A 15,823-nucleotide genomic window follows, 5' to 3' on the forward strand; every position below is an offset into this window, starting at 1 on the left:
GCGATTACCGCGTGATTTGTTTACACAAAACTGGATCTATTTTTTCTGCACTTAAATCTAGGAGAGGGAGCTATGCTAATTTCTGGCTAAATCACAGCCGCTGTACAAAAACCCTAACCCAACTCATTACGAAAGGGTGGGACTTTTCCTATTTCCCGCTGCAACATTGCGTATACGCAGCGTGGACAGATAGAATCAATTAAAACGCAACTAATGCGCTTCATTTATCATGGCCAGGAAAGGTCATCACACCCCGTGTGCGGTTTTGTGGCTTAGGTTCGCATACACTCTGTGTATTACGAACTCTAATACAGTAAGCATTGCTTTAGAAAACAAAATACATATATACATGGATTATTCGAAGCAACTTAAACATGTTGGTATTGCAAGAGAAATTCATTCAAAATGTATGTTACATTTAAGTAATATATGTGGCCTCAAAGTCTCTACCCAACCCATTCTCATTTCACAGTGTTCACTCACTAGAGCCACTACTGTACACATTCGTGTGACTTTTGTGCGTGGTTAGGTTGCCTGGCAATTGTGTGAGTGTATCATGTGCGGCTGGAAAATGTAATTTCGCCAATGGCAATTTAAATTGTCGCTCATCGATGGCCGTAAATTAAATTATGTCATGGTCAGAGTTCAGCATGTTTCATAACTCAAACTTTTTAATTACAAATATAATTTTATTATTTTTTACTAATTACCAATGTCCGTTTCTCTCTCGCCCCAAAAACAGAAACCTCAATTTTCACCGTGGAAGGCGTGCAGCTTTACACGGAGCCAAATCGACAGAATAAATGAAAATTAAAGCAAGTCCTCTCTGTGGATGGCGTACGTTTCTACTGTTAGGATCCAAATCACCCAATCAACATCCTCCTGGACTATCAATCTGTCAATCAACCTATCGCATCATCCAGCAATCGACAGCCATATATAATGCAAGAGGAACTTCTCGCCCGCGCAGAAGTTTTGTACTATAATTCTATGATACTTTTTAGTTATTAGTTCGATTTCGCAGTGAGTTAGCTGAGGGAGTTTAGCAGAAGACACGGCACCAACGGCAGCATTTTATTTTCAGTCAAATTGCTTAAAGTTAGTTTAGATTTCTGTAGATTTCTCGCCATCCTGCAGCCGCGTCGTAAAGGATACTCAGTTTAGTCAAAGCGCAGACACGTTTTTCTGTATTCTTTTGTAAGCTAACAAAAATTTACATTTAATGGTAGCTTTTAGTGAGTGAATTGCCTCTGTGGATTACGCAATATTTTCGATTGCAATGAGTGAGAGATAATCATCATGATGTTTGATATGCTCGTGTGTATTTCGTTTTCATTATTTTTTCCTTTAGTTTTTATTCGATATTTTCTACGCGAATGTTCGACTGCGGAGTGTTGATTAAAATTGCAAATATAAATTCAATTGGTTACTGCTTTAATAGAGTGCAATTAATAAAAATTAATGAATTGGCGGCAATGCGCCAAAAAAAAAAAATGAATCAATTAATCAAATAATGATGTGCTCAAAAGGTGTACGATTATTTCCAAGCAATTACTCAACTTAAAATTATGCACATTTTCAAATTAAGACTTGTTTAGTTCTGCTCACAGCTCCTTTTAATTGTTGGATTGTATAATTTTGTAACGTTTCCTTTGTCATTTTAAAATATATCAGTTCGCCGCGCTGTTTAAGTGATAATTTTATAACTATTAAATGAATTTATGTAAAAAGCAAGTAAATCAATTATTAACAATATGTAAAACAATAAATTTAAACCATTTATACAATTTATGTTTGATTTCGTTTTTTATCTTTTTATTTTAAGTTTTAAGTTTTTGGTTCTTTCCACAGATTTGCTGACGTGCGGATGATGATTAAATTCCTAGAAACATTTAGTCAAAAATCAAAGGTCGGGAGGAAGGCTGACGGATCATAAATCATAACATTTTCGATGCAAACTTAAGCGAATAGATAAACAATTTAACTAGCAAAGAACGCAAAATAGTAGAATCAAATTTTTAGCAATCAACCAAAAGTAAATTCGAAATAAAATAGCCATCAACTAAACACTAAAGTAACCTAACCAAGTATTTTACATAGAGTTCGTAGCGAGAAGTATCGAAACCAAGCCCAATCCATTTCCATAATCTAAGAAACGTACCGTATTTGGCCAAAACGAGAGGACGCCCGCCGTATTCGGGTTCCACAAATCTTAAAGAGAAGTTCAAATGAGAGCTAACAAATGTGCAAATTGAAATCAAAGACACTTCACATGGTTTTGAAACAAGTAAATGAATCAAAAACGATTTGAGTAGAGGAAACTAATGCGTAGAACAAAATATATTATGAATATCGTAAAAATCTATGAGAAAGACGAGCCAATTTGAGTTGTAGGCAATCAAATTGCTAAGATTCTCTGATTAAGACATGATTATAAGGAGATATCAAGCCCGTTAAGTTAGTTGATACTTAAATAGCTCGAACAAAACTCGATTAGGGCCACGTTTTAATAGCGCTCCAAAACCAGATTATATTTTGTAGCAAAAGTAAAAGTCAAATTTAAACAATGGCGAATGGAAAACCAAATATTTCAAATGAATAAACTTTTTCTGTGATTTATGAAAAAAGTATGCAAAAACACACACTGAAATACACTACAGCAAGGTAAACACAACACAAAGTAAACAAAAACTTAATAAAGATAAAGAATTAGGCACTTTAGAAAACAAACGTAGCAGCTGGCCAGCAAAATTGTTTAGAATTGTTTGCTAGCCAAGAAGAGCAGTACATTAAAGTGAAACAAAATTTTGCACGCACTCGAAATTTGGCGATTAGGATGTTTATGCATTCTGCTATTTTTAGTTCTCTGCGAATTTTACCCAATTAATTATTGGATCGCAACACAAAAGGTAACGAAGCATGGCAACGCACTTTTGCACTTTTCCCATCCCGAAGGTTACGTCCATAGTTTATAAGCCAATGAGCCAATGGAACAAATCGAATCGAACGAAATTAGCGAAGATTGAACTGGTTTTCGTTATCGTTTCCGTTTCCGTTAAATGCAATTTTATCAGGCAAACGCAAATGACATTTTCCGAGACAACTCTAATTGATTATTTTGCACAACATTCAAGATGAGCAAATTCAAGCAGGCAAATGATATTGGAGAAAACTAAGCTAATCCCTAACGTAATCGAAACGAGTAAATAACTAAGAATGTTTTTAGCGGATCGTAATCTATATAGTAGCTAAGCGCGGGGCAATTCCTCCCTCGAAACCCCGGGAACGAAAGGTAAAAAAACATTTAACTGGAGGGCTGGAACGATGAGAAACTTAAATAATTTTAATGCATTGAATTTGTCGTAAATATATTTAATGTACCTTTGTTAAAAACAAAATAAATCTATTAACACAAATTACGAACTCTCGATGCAGATAGGCGATAGTTTAGATGGAGCATGCAATTTTTATGTTTACCTCGTAAGCATTTTTGTATAGTTAAACGAAAAACTGGGTGCGGCCCACAAACCCCCACAAATAAGAATGAAAATTTTGTAAATATTTGTAGTTGATTTCTAAGTAGCGAAAGACGAACAAAACAATATTCGGCAAGAGTAACAAACACGATGGGTATATTTAAAGTGGAAAAATATTGAATGTTTATTATTTAACAAATGGATGGCAACTAAATACAATTTGAATAAGTTCAACCTGTACAATAATTTAATATTAAATAAAAAGCGGCCAAGGCCAATGAAAAGTAATGAGTGCTGTTTATTTTCCAAGAATATCCGACTGATTTATAGGCCACTTCTTTGGCCATAAATAACAATATAGATAATAATTTTTGATTGCTTGAAATGTTGGCAAGCACTGAAATTTACTCAACCCCATTTCGAGCAATTGAAATAATTCAGAGGATGACAAGTCGCTGAAATGATGATGAAGGAGGGGGAAAATGGGTGGCATCCATGGGATCCAAAGGCATTAATTATGTAAATGACACAACTCTTTTTTCGGGCAAACCGCGAACAATATACATGATATTAAGAAACGTATTTCTCCTCCAACTTTTTTTTGCCACCCAACGGCCGGTTGCGTCATCATTCCGGCAATTCATCTTGGCCACAAATAGAGTTGGTTGAGCTTTGGGCCTGACTTTTGGTATCTGCAGGCGAGCATCTCGGCACGATTCATCTGCACCTGGGCAGAGGAAAAGGTTTCCTAGGTTCAACATCCAATGACCAAGTGGGATGCAGCTGTAAACCTTCAGAAGTCCATAAAACCCATCACCATTGTAATTGAGCAAAACAATTACAGATGACATAAGCGGAACAACAACGGAAAATCAAAGGTAATCTCGTGAACAAGTTGTTAAAAAAATGCCATTGCATCCATATTTATTCTGCTCGTGAGTCTTGCATTATATCCAACCGATGACGGCTAAGGCCAAAATACATATAAATAAAAACGCATATAAGTTCTATAAATATAATGTCAACGTATCGGGGAAACCACGGCATTTGGCATGCATTCCCCACATCATGATTACTCATCGCTTGCTAAGGTTAGCCCTTTCATATCGGCCAATATATGTAGTTTAATGTATGGAAATGACGCCTAGTTGAGGCAGGCTTAACCAAACGACCAGTGAATGTAAGGTTTTGCATATCATTGGCATGCAAGCTACGTAGGGAATTTTAGCTATAGTTTCAGTTGCATAAGATTATCTAGCAATTAGCATAGATGACTTAAGGCACGTAGCTCCGCAAATGTGGGTTTACAGCCAGTGCATATTACGCACTTGGCCACTTTTAATACAAGGTAATAGATCTTCAAAAATAGCTTCTTTAATAAAATATTTAAAAAATTGCATAAAGTGTAAACTTTGGTTTACGTAGTTGCTGACATTTGGTTTTTTAACAGTATTCATTTTTTCAATATCGGTGGCTTGGATAATAAAGAAAAGAAGAAGTCTTTATTGACTTTTAAAGTAATCACTACAAAACAAAGTCTGGGTCTTAGTAATATTATATACCCATAACGATGCCATAATTTAATCTTGAGCTTAAACTAACTAATTAGCATTAAAATGATACCAGAACTAAAAGCTATAGTTAAGCACAAGACTAGTAGCTCTTAGTGGTGATTCCATCCCCTTTTTTTTTAAAGTCAATTAATAATTCTCAGCTCGTGTTCATAGTTCTCGACAAGCCGTTGCAAATTGTTTTGGACTGATCAGCGTGCCGAACAGACAACCAATTGATTGACAGGCCAAAAAAAATCTAAAACGCCGGGGGGTTTTTTCGCAGACTTCTAGACAGATGTGCATAAACAAAGACGACCCCTCGAAAAACATAAACTTCGAGCATCTCACGAAAGCTTTTATACGAGAAAAGCTTCTCTCCAAAGAGCTGGGTCTTCAAAAACGCTCAGTTTCTTCGCAAACTTCAACCGGAACGGACGTATTGATCTCGGATTTTCCTTGGATCTTGCGTGGAACCAAGGATAGGTGTCAGATTCTCGATTTGTTTGCTTTGAGCGACGCGTAAACAAAGTGACATGATGAGGCCCCAATTAGCGGCCATAGCCACTGTCATGGTGCTGGCTGCGATCTGCGGTTTTGGCACTGGTTCCGTGCTGGAAGTACCCGGAGTCACCCAGGCACCACCACTCCCACCTCGTAACCTCCGAAACAACCAAACGCGGTCGCGCATTCCCAACAACTTCCGAGTGCGTTACAGTGAAAATACAGCACGCGATCGAAAGAACAAAAACACAACTTGCAAAATTGTAATTAAAAATTAAACTAAAATTCATAAATTTTTAACATCAAAAATAACTTAATGGTACTTAATACATATAAAAAACGTCGCTTAATAGAGTTCAGTATCACTTAGTGATTCATTGGTAAATTTGAAATGCTGACTAAAATAAAAAACAAAACAAACGCTATAAATATCATATGGTAAAATGACAAAATAGCAGAAAAAGAGAAGAGATGAATATAAAATATTTGACTCAAAAGCTTTGAAGAAGTGTTTTGAAGTGACATAAGCAACCTCAATTTGTGACAGAAATAAATACAAGAAAAATAAAATAAATTATCCCTTTGTTTGAAATGCAAAAATCCATTTTGCATAATGTGTGTTTGTTCTCTCGATCGCCCACTGTAATGTGAATTTTAAACTTGCCGACTGGCTGCTGACTTTTGGCCAGCAGGTTTCGTTTTGGCCAGAACAAGTTCAATGCGCTGGCCTCGTGTTTGCTTAATGTAGCGTCTCCCTTCTTTTTATTTGTACTGCCATTCTCCAGAGCATTGCGACCCCACCAATTGCTCCCAGATGCGACTACAAGGAGCTGATGACCAATCTGCACGATCGCGTTGGCATCTTGGTGACCTTGGACGAGGACCAGCGCCACCGGCTGGAAGTCATCGATAAGAAGTGAGAACTGGTTTGACATAGACGGATCATATGAAATATTTTTGTAAAACCGGTAGAGCAAAAACCGCGCATCAATAGCTCTTCGGAAACTTTTTTGTGACACTGCGACTTATTTGGCAGAGGAATTAACTCTTTAATGATGTTCAATTTTTTGCCAATATAATTATATTTATTTGATCAAGTATCGTTGGGTAGCACCTGCTCTTGCTTTTTGGGTCAAATTTATTGTTATGGGTTCGCAGAAATTTGCTGATGATTTTCACACGCAGTTTATAGATTGGATCTCATCGTTTTGCTTGTTTGGATAATATATTTTTTTCTTTGTTGCCTTTAATCGGTTATTTCTTACGATCGTTTGAAAACGGAAATCTGCAAGCGGCAAACTCAAACTGATTAGCGAGCGAAACAATACAAACAGAAATATATCTTAGAGCTTTATCATTTACTGAACCCAAGGAAAATCGTCTAAGTGGGCCATTTCGAAGTCAATGAGGGCTTCTTTATCATTTTCTATTTATTAACTATTTATAAAACATATTTTAGATTGGATCAGCTGGTGGAAAGCAGTTCGGCCCGCATGGAATCGATGAAGGCCCAGCAATTGGACTTCCTGCACAGACTGGACAGTTTTGAGCACATCCAGCGGCTTTCGAGGAACACTCTAGATGAGCTTAAAGGTGAAACCGATCAGGTTTTCGGACCCCGAAATGTTAGGGAGCTAAAACACAAGCTAAGAAATCGCAAAAAGATGAAGGGTAACATACTAGAAATGTCGATGTTGTGCTATTGTATTGTGTTTGTCTCTCTGGTTGCCCAGTCCACATTGAAAATCAAATTTTTATAAAGTTATTTCTTTATCGGCAGATATCTCGCGCACTGTTCGTGACGTTTCCCAGGAACAGTATCCCAGCTCGGGAATAGGTACATTTAATGAATCCAACTTGAATTTATCAAGTCGTCTGGATGCCTTGGCCACGCTTTTGGCTTCTACTGCTCTCAGTGTCAGATCTGTGCAGGTTGAAGTGGCCAATCTTTCACGGGCCATTAGGTAATAATATTTAAGTAATTCAAATTGTAATTGAACTAAAAATTATCTATCTTTTAGGCGCCAAAGCCGTTTGATCCAGGGTAAGGGATTGAGGTCGACACCAGGTCAGCAGCCAATCTTCTACGGTCCAAGTGGATTAAATGGACCAACAGCTACACGGCAGTTGCCTAGTAGTTGCTCCTATTCCTTCCTTTCTAACCACGGAATTCTAAAAGTACAGCTCACACCCGAATCGGAATCCTTCTACGTATCCTGCGATGAGGATTGGACTGTTATTTTGAGCCGCACCTCCGATGATGTGAACTTCGAACGCGGCTGGCTGGATTATCGCGATGGCTTTGGCAATTTGGCTGGGGACTTCTTTATTGGTCTCAACAAACTGCATGCCCTCACTTCATCGGCCTTGCACGAACTGCGGATTGTGATGGAGGACTTCTCGGGCAACGTGGCGTATGCGGGATATTCGTTGTTTGCCATTGGCAGCGAAAAGGAACTATATCCACTCGTCTTGCTGGGCAAATTCCAGGATAATTTGACTCCTTCAGCTGGAGATTCATTGTCCTATCATGCTGGAGCTAAGTTTAGCACTGTGGATCAGGATAATGACAACTGCCTGGAGTGCAATTGCGCCCTGAGACACAAGGGAGCTGGATGGTTTAACAACTGCGCAAAGAGCAACTTATTCGGCGAATATACCACCCAGAACCAACCTGGAGAAACTGGGATCTGGTGGGACACCTTTTCAGGGCAGAATTCGCTGAAACGGGTTCGTTGGATGATTCGTCCCATTTCCGAAGGAATAGATGATGCCAGGCGATAGGATATCTAGAAGAACATCTACCCATATCCAACTGCCATCTCCGAAATCAGGGATAACCCACAATCGATTGCTTGCATTTTAACCCTAGCTTTAGCTTTGAATCTCTCTGTGCGTGTGTGTGTAATATTTATGGAAAATTACTTAATACCTAGATAATACAGTAAATTTACGAGTACTCGCCTGAAAGTACGTCATCTCTGGGAGATTTCCTCTAATCGGTCGATTAGTGGAACGCATGCTATATTTTGGGTATAAATAGATGGGGGGTTTCAATGGAATTTCCAGTTATTCGAGTGTGTTTACTGTGGATTACCTTAGACATGGCCAAGACCAGCTTATGTCTGGTACCAATTCTCTGTCAATTTCTGGGACTACATGCCGCTTTGCTAGACTCTTTACTTAATCAGAGTACCATATACTACCTTAAACCATCAGCGGATGTTTCCCTGGAGAATGTGGAACAGTTGTCGTCTGTGGAATCTGTTAAGTTGATTGTCCACGGTTACCTGGGATCTTGCACCCATGGCTCTATAATGCCTCTGAGAAATGGTGAGAATTCGCAGAGAAAAATTCTCATAAGCGATAGATATCTAACTTCTTTTTTATAATGCAACAATTCCGAAGCCTATACTGCTCAGGGATATGAGAATGTTTTGGTGGCTGACTGGGGTCCTGTGGCCAATCTAGATTATCCCAGTTCGCGATTGGCTGTGAAGAACGTGGCCCAGATTCTAGCCAAATTATTGGAGGAATTCCTACAGCGCCATGGGATCTCCTTAGAAGGAGTCCATGTCATAGGACACAGCTTGGGAGCTCATATCGCAGGACGAATTGGACGTTATTTCAACGGATCTTTGGGCAGAGTTACGGGTCTGGATCCGGCTCTTCCCCTATTTTCAAGCCGATCGGATGATAGCTTGCACTCGAATGCCGCTCAATTCGTGGATGTGATTCACACGGACTATCCCTTGTTTGGCGACATTCGACCTCGAGGAACTGTGGACTTCTATCCGAATTTTGGACTGGCTCCACAGCCAGGATGCGAAAATGTGGATGTTGTTGCTGCCAGTAAGCTACTCCACGAGGCTTGTAAGCTCGATTGTGTTTACTTATTTATTGGTTTTGATATTTTGTATACTTTTAATTAGATAGTTGCAGTCACAATCGAGCAGTCATGTTCTACGCTGAATCAATTGGAATGCCTGAGAATTTTCCAGCGGTTTCTTGCAGTTTAACGGCCATTAAAAGTCGGCGTGTAGAGGACTGCCTAAGGGAAAAATCAAAAACTAATACAGAAAACGCAAATGATTATCAAACTGTCTTTATGGGCGAACATGTTAACCGCAGGTTAGTATTAGTTTTTGTAACAATAACCACAAATTTTCTTAACAATATTTTACTAGCGCCACCTTGTACTATTATTTGGAAACTAATGGAGCGCCACCCTACGGCCAGGGCAGGAACTCACATTTCTGATTTTACTTGTCGCACTTAAGTATAGATGGCGGTTAAACCCCGAAAACATGTATTTCTTCAGAAATAGATGCCGCCACCTAACAACCCATTTGGACCCACATTCTATAAAAGAATATATTTTATTATAATTCTTAAAACCAATAATCATTTAAAAGTAATTTATAGGCTTTAAGCGAAAAACTTTTGTCTTGCAGTTTTGTTAATGCAACTTTATTACGTTAAAGAGACATACGATAGCTTAAGCCTTTCCAGCACATAAATTTAGTCTTGTCAAAACTCCTTCATCCTCCTAAAGCTACTCATCTTTTATTTCACTAAATTCCTGTTCAATCGGCAAATGAATTTCAATTAGCTGCGACCATCATCCTTATTAGAACCTGCAATCAAAAGTTCCGCAAGCGCAACGACTCATAAATCACATTCATTTTATGAATGAAAAGAACAAACAGTCCCCCTCTTCGGATTCTTCGGTTACCTGGATTCTGTGGATGACTGCGGACCCGGGGGTTATTTATGGGCCAATAACTTTACAACTAAACGCTCATCTACATTTAATGGCGATAATTTTTGACGCAATTCGAGAGGCAGACACGTCGGCGGTCTCGGGCTTCCACCACTTGGATCGGGTATCCTAACTTGCAGAGGAGTTGTTGGCCTACAAACAAGAGGAAGCAACCGCAGAAGATAACGAAAAACACTTGACACCTCGGTCTGCTTGGTGCGGTGGCTTGGCGATTCGGTGTTTCAGTGGTGATTGGGCCCCACTTTTCTTTCCCTCGCATAGCCAGCGGCCAACTACACTGAGAAAACACTTGCATAAATCAGAGGAGAGATTAAAACTCTTATCATAAAACAATGTTAAATATGTTAAATATTTTGTTTCTCCTGAGCACAGCTGACAAAGCTAAATAAACCTTAGAAAAATGATAACTTAATAATTTTCTCTCAGTGTTCAGAATGCGTGAGGTAAGTGTATAGAAGGTGAGGCCAATAAGAAGAGCACCAATGAGAATAAGTAAACAAAGGCAGCGATCGTAAATTCCCTGTTAAGAGGCAAATGCCACTAAAAGGAGTTGGAATGCTGTAAATTTGGGGATTTCGAGATGGCAACAGCTGGCTGTCGATCGGAAGTCCACCGAAAACGCAAGCTGGATGTGGGTGGCACAGGTGCTGCAGTTGGATCAAGTGGTTCGGTGGTCAATGGTCGGGGATCACCCTTCATTTAAGTCGATCATAGATCATTGTATCGTGCCGCAAATCGATTTCAGGCTCCATTAGCCGCCCTGCACAGGAAACTCGCGCATTTGGTGCCAAGCTTATGCTTTGTTTTTCCCCAGCTTTTCCATGGTGAAAATCCAGCAAGTTAGCCGCTCTATTGATGCTCGGTCAACCAGCGAGTTTCTGTTTTCCGTTTCTGTTTGCTGAACGTTATTTCTTTGTTTACCGAGTGCCGCGCGCCAAAGTCTGGACTATTTTTTTTTTTTTTTGGTTTTTGCTCTTCTCATATGCGTTCTCAATATTTCCATCATTTCCCTTGACGCATTTTCCCCATTTCCTCGGCAGTCCGCTTTTTGTTCTGCCACCACCACCTACCTTCCTTCCCTGAAATTTGTGTCATGCGTTGGCTTTTCCTGTCCGCCACTCGTTTTGCTTTTTTCTCTGGCTTTAATTTCTGTTTGCTGGGAAAGTAAAACAAAGCGAGAGTTGTTGACTTTTGATTCTGGCGATGGCTGAATGGCTGAATGGTTGGGTGCCTTGTGGGTGGGGGTCGTCTCAGGTTAAGCGGGGTTAAGGGGACCAAGAGGGCCCTTGAGAGGGTACGTGCCAATGACCAATGTTCCGCTCTAATTCATATGAAATATGAGCTCGGGAACTGTTTTCAGGGGGAGAAGCAGAAGTAGTGTTTAACTTCATTAGTATAAAAACTAAGAAAGAACAAATCAACATAATCTCTAATAATGAAAACTAGTATGTTTTATAATAAGACCAACGTCTTGGTTATTTTATAAATTTTATCAGAGACCTAAAAAACTGCATGCTTCTATAAAAATACATTTTTTCTTGCGCCAGCCTATTATCCTTTTAGCCTGTCTGCTCTGTATGTTTGACCCCTGCGCTGTCGTGTTTTAACTTATATAATTCCTCACATGTTTTGACACATTTCTTAATGGCACCCCACACACGGACACTCGCCCAAAGATACAGGTAAAAAAGGTGAAAAAAAAAGGAACCCAGAGGCAAGACAAAATGAACAAATGCGAACACAAAGCCGAGGAGACAAGAAGAGAAATGACATTGTAATTGGCAATCGTTGTTGTGCATAAATCACATGCATAAATTTCCGACCTGAAGGCATATTCTACAAAGGCGAAAGACCCCTACCTTATCCATATCCTTATTCCTCTGCGGCGCCTTCCCTGCATACAACGTCGTTAGTTGAACTCGAATGTTTTCCAATTGGAAAATTTTTCATTAACTAATTGAACATTTTATGGCTGCCGAGGAGGGGAAAGGCTGCGCGGCCAGGATATGCAAGGAGTCGCGGAGAGGGGCTACAATGGCGCCAATATTGAATGGCAAACAGAAAGGAAAACCCCAGTCCCCATTTCCCATTTTCCAGCTTGCCACCTCTCAAAAAAACAGGCCATGGCAAGACAATGAACGGACAATGTTAGACAGCCAGGACACGAAAGGACGATGGCCCAAATGGGCAAACAAACACAGAGGAACATCGAGCTGACATTATGGTGGTTGTAGTGTAAGTGTGTGGTGTATCTGTGTGCGGCCACAATAATTTACGAGCACACGCTTCGCTTCCGTTTTACAGATACTTTTTGACTTTCGGGGAGTATTTGGATTGCTATATGTTTTAGTAACACCTAAGGGTATTTCCCCGTTCGTATAAAGGAAATTTTTAAAAACCAATGAGCTAATAATTGTCTATAACTAATTCAAAATAATTTTTCAAGGTTCTTAGGGTACATTTTTCTACTTTATTATTTCAATATCTAATAGTATTTACGCATTTGCTTTTATGAATATTCAAATATCGATTTATTGTTATTTTTTTCACCACATATCAAAATCAATGTGCCCTTACGGCGCCAATTTATTGAACTATCGTAAAAATTTGAATATTTTTTAGATATTTATGATTTATATTTATTGTCTTGACACCTTGGCATATCGTTACATTTGCGTAAGTAAATTTATTAAAATTTTCCACAAACCTTCAGACGTCATAAGGTATTCCCTTGGTTCATCATTATGGCGACGGAGGTTTTGTTCTCCCTTTAATATACAAATAAAGTTGGAAATTTGCATAACTGTCTGGTCTGGTTTTGGACTGGGTGTCTTCTTCAGTGTTCCCAACCGACACTTCTCCATTTCTCCCTCTCTCTGGCGGCCACCCATTCCATTATCCTGGCGGATATTAAACATTAGCGCGTGCTGGACACATCCTCGGCCACCCGACGACTCCTGCCACCAAAAATAATTAAGGTGAAAATTGCTGTCGACACGCAAACCCCAAACGAATCGAAAAGGGGAACAATGGTATGAAGCCAAACTGAGGCAAAAACCAAAACTGAAAATACATTTTTTTGTGGCTCAGAGACTCTGAGAAATGACCACAAAAAATGAGAGAAAAAAGCAGCTGATAAACCGGACGATTGGAGATGACTAATGAAACCTATTAGCCCTGTGACAGATGAGTTAAATACGCTGGGAGCTGTGACCGCGATGATGGATAAGCTCATTAAAGACAAAGGCCCCGGGATCATTACCGATCATTCGGTAGCGGCTCCTTCTATGCTGACCCCCGGATTAATTGAAATCCGCCGGTGGTCAAGCATTTTCCCCTCCAGAATCAAAGTGATAAGCTCATTTCTGACATTTTCTTTATCAGTCTAGTGGAGTCGAATCAATCAAGTCAGCAGACTGAGTCCATTCACGGCGTCTGTGGGCACTCGGAAATTCCACTGGCGCTTCAAAGGCTTCGGCATCCGTTGGTTGAGGAAGAAACTCCGGCCATAGTCGACGGGTTTCAGTCTCCGCTCGTAGCCCTCTGGAAGATCATCCACATGGCAACTGATCTGCAGATACTCCAGGGAGTCGTTCACCGTCAGTTTCTCTATGGAGCACTTTTGGGGGGATTAAAGCAATACAATGATATAAATAGAGTCTAGCTTACATTATCTGCCAGATGCACAAAGTCATCTTGGATCTTTTGAATTTCTTGACAGAGAGTGGCCAGACCGGCTGCTTAAAACACATTAACCTACAATATAGTAATACATTTTTGTTTCTAACTCAAAACTTACACTCCTTTGGACTTCTGTAACTGTCGAAAAAGCCCTGAGCTAGAAAGGATAACGCAACGAATAGCAGCGCGAGGCACCGTGAATTTGGATTCATTTTGGAATTTCGTTAAATTGAGACCAAAGACTGTTTGTCTTATTGATGAAATTGTAGGCACTAGAAACAAGGCCACTCAGATGAAATAAAGTCAAAATATTATTTAAGCGAATGATGTGTTGGATGAGTTTTCGTTGAAAAGTGATATGCTTAGTTGTTCGTTCAAATTGCTATCGCTGTTTAAAATTAAAAAGTATCTTAAGAATCTTCTAAGATTTTGCATGGTTTTCTCCAGATATCAATTCTTATCAAAATCAAACGAAATTAGTTTAGAGCGAATTGGCGCTAATCAAAACCTCTCGGCTTTTGCTCTAGAGCTGGTAAACTTTTCCAATTGGTCATAAAAATCGGCAGAAAATGGTTTGACGAAGAGCATCGTAAACGAAAACAAATAGATAAGACATTTTATAAGCACTTCTCAACAAACGAATAGTAAGCAAATAGAAAACGCAGGCCCTTATATGGAAATTTGGCCAGAATTTGGGTTCACCAAACAAGTTTCATAATTTGCATGTCACATTCGAAGAAAAGTTCTCGGCATTGATAAACTTTTCCGATTCGCCATAAAAATCGATAGAAAATCCTATGGAAATTTTCGGCTTTCTGTGTCAGTGCCGAATATCGAATATCGCATAATGTCTGAAGTCTGGCCTATGTCTGCAATGTCTGACGTGTGCTGGTGGGTTTCTGGGCTTGGCCAGATTATGGTTACTTTTATGATTTAATTTCACACGAATTTATATTATTTCGGTGCAATTGTTTTGTGCGTCGTCGCATTTATGGTGTATCAGTGGTTTATGGTCTATGGCTTTTGGCTTTTGGCCAAGGCCAAGGAGAGATTTCACAATCCGAAAGCCAAAAACCGAGGGACTTGTTAGCCCAATTAATAATTATTATTGGCCGGAGTTAGAGAAGATGATGAAGTCTTTGGTGTGGGAGGCCTTGGCTTTCTCTGCGCCTGCCCACAGCCGAGATTTAATTAATTGCCGCGTAAAATTAATTTCATTTCAATTGTGCAGTCGCATCATTAGCAGTTCGCACCCCCTCCCGAAAATAGTTGGGACCCCGAAACCTGCTGAGTAAGCAATGATATCGTTTGTAAGTTTTGTAAGTTACCCCCATACCATCGACATCTCCGATCCCCAGCTACTCTCAAGGGCCATATCGTTTCTACTTCGCTTCGAGTGGGCTTGAAAGGTGATTAACGCGATCATAGAAATGATGTCGGAGGAGTACCGCACTGGGGGCTCATCTTTCCAACACCTGAAGTGGTACAGGGAAACGGGAATTTAATGAAGCACTCCACTGGGAGAAAATATCACCCGAAATGCTAATCACTTAATTCAATTTAACATCAGCTTATTGAAATGAAAGTCCTTCAGAACTTTTGTGACTAAAGGCTGTATAAGCAAATATGAAGTAGTATATTAACAGATAAAACACTACGACAATTGAAAGCGAGCGAACCAATAGGTAATATACTCTCCAAATAATGGACGTTATTACTAACAATAACAATAAAAATGCTTCGAGACCTATAATGTCAATTTTATTAGGCAGCAAAGGATGAATCTTTAAGATAGTACGGGGAGGTTATTAGGATATAAACGATAAAAG

The 15,823-nt window shown here is 39.5% G+C and overlaps 4 protein-coding genes across 19 annotated transcripts in view; 3 read left to right on the plus strand and 1 right to left on the minus strand.

The window, feature by feature from the left end:
• The window catches only part of Eip63E (Ecdysone-induced protein 63E), a 94,771-nt gene extending 91,009 nt beyond the window's left edge, over nt 1-3,762 (plus strand). For 12 of the 14 annotated variants that reach the window (NM_079180.4, NM_001274444.1, NM_001043116.3 and 9 more), the window contains one exon: nt 743-1,790. In NM_079180.4, coding sequence (NP_523904.1) covers nt 743-807 — 65 coding nt within the window. In that variant the 3' untranslated portion in view covers nt 808-1,790. Of the gene's footprint in view, nt 1-742 lie in introns of all 14 variants that reach the window. The other 2 variants (NM_001202113.2, NM_001043121.2) reach the window with 1 other exon arrangement.
• A 1,670-nt stretch (nt 3,763-5,432) lies between these two features.
• CG10359 (uncharacterized protein) lies at nt 5,433-8,485 on the plus strand. 2 transcript variants are annotated; one of them, NM_001144410.2, is made up of 5 exons: nt 5,433-5,733; nt 6,316-6,446; nt 6,990-7,201; nt 7,311-7,494; nt 7,552-8,485. In NM_001144410.2, exons 1-5 carry the CDS (start codon nt 5,566-5,568, stop codon nt 8,312-8,314), a joined length of 1,458 nt encoding a protein of 485 aa, NP_001137882.1. In that variant the 5' UTR covers nt 5,433-5,565; the 3' UTR covers nt 8,315-8,485. The 2 variants fall into 2 exon arrangements, with proteins under 2 accessions (NP_001137882.1, NP_001137881.1); NM_001144409.2 differs by having other exon boundaries at nt 6,990-7,123.
• A 137-nt stretch (nt 8,486-8,622) lies between these two features.
• Nucleotides 8,623-9,923, plus strand: CG10357 (uncharacterized protein). Its single transcript, NM_139564.2, has 4 exons — nt 8,623-8,863; nt 8,939-9,403; nt 9,463-9,661; nt 9,718-9,923. Exons 1-4 carry the CDS (start codon nt 8,635-8,637, stop codon nt 9,788-9,790), a joined length of 966 nt encoding a protein of 321 aa, NP_647821.2. The 5' UTR covers nt 8,623-8,634; the 3' UTR covers nt 9,791-9,923.
• A 3,750-nt stretch (nt 9,924-13,673) lies between these two features.
• CG14974 (uncharacterized protein) lies at nt 13,674-14,273 on the minus strand. 2 transcript variants are annotated; one of them, NM_001316432.1, is made up of 3 exons: nt 14,113-14,273; nt 13,983-14,050; nt 13,674-13,932 (listed from the first exon to the last, which is right to left on the minus strand). In NM_001316432.1, the coding sequence occupies exons 1-3, from the start codon at nt 14,204-14,206 to the stop codon at nt 13,717-13,719; spliced, it is 378 nt and encodes a 125-aa protein (NP_001303361.1). In that variant the 5' UTR covers nt 14,207-14,273; the 3' UTR covers nt 13,674-13,716. The 2 variants fall into 2 exon arrangements, with proteins under 2 accessions (NP_001303361.1, NP_652332.1); NM_144075.3 differs by having other exon boundaries at nt 13,983-14,053.
• Between the last annotated feature and the right edge of the window lie 1,550 nt (nt 14,274-15,823).

This window comes from Drosophila melanogaster, chromosome 3L (genome assembly GCF_000001215.4).
Source record: "Drosophila melanogaster chromosome 3L".
Classification (NCBI taxonomy): domain Eukaryota; kingdom Metazoa; phylum Arthropoda; class Insecta; order Diptera; family Drosophilidae; genus Drosophila; species Drosophila melanogaster.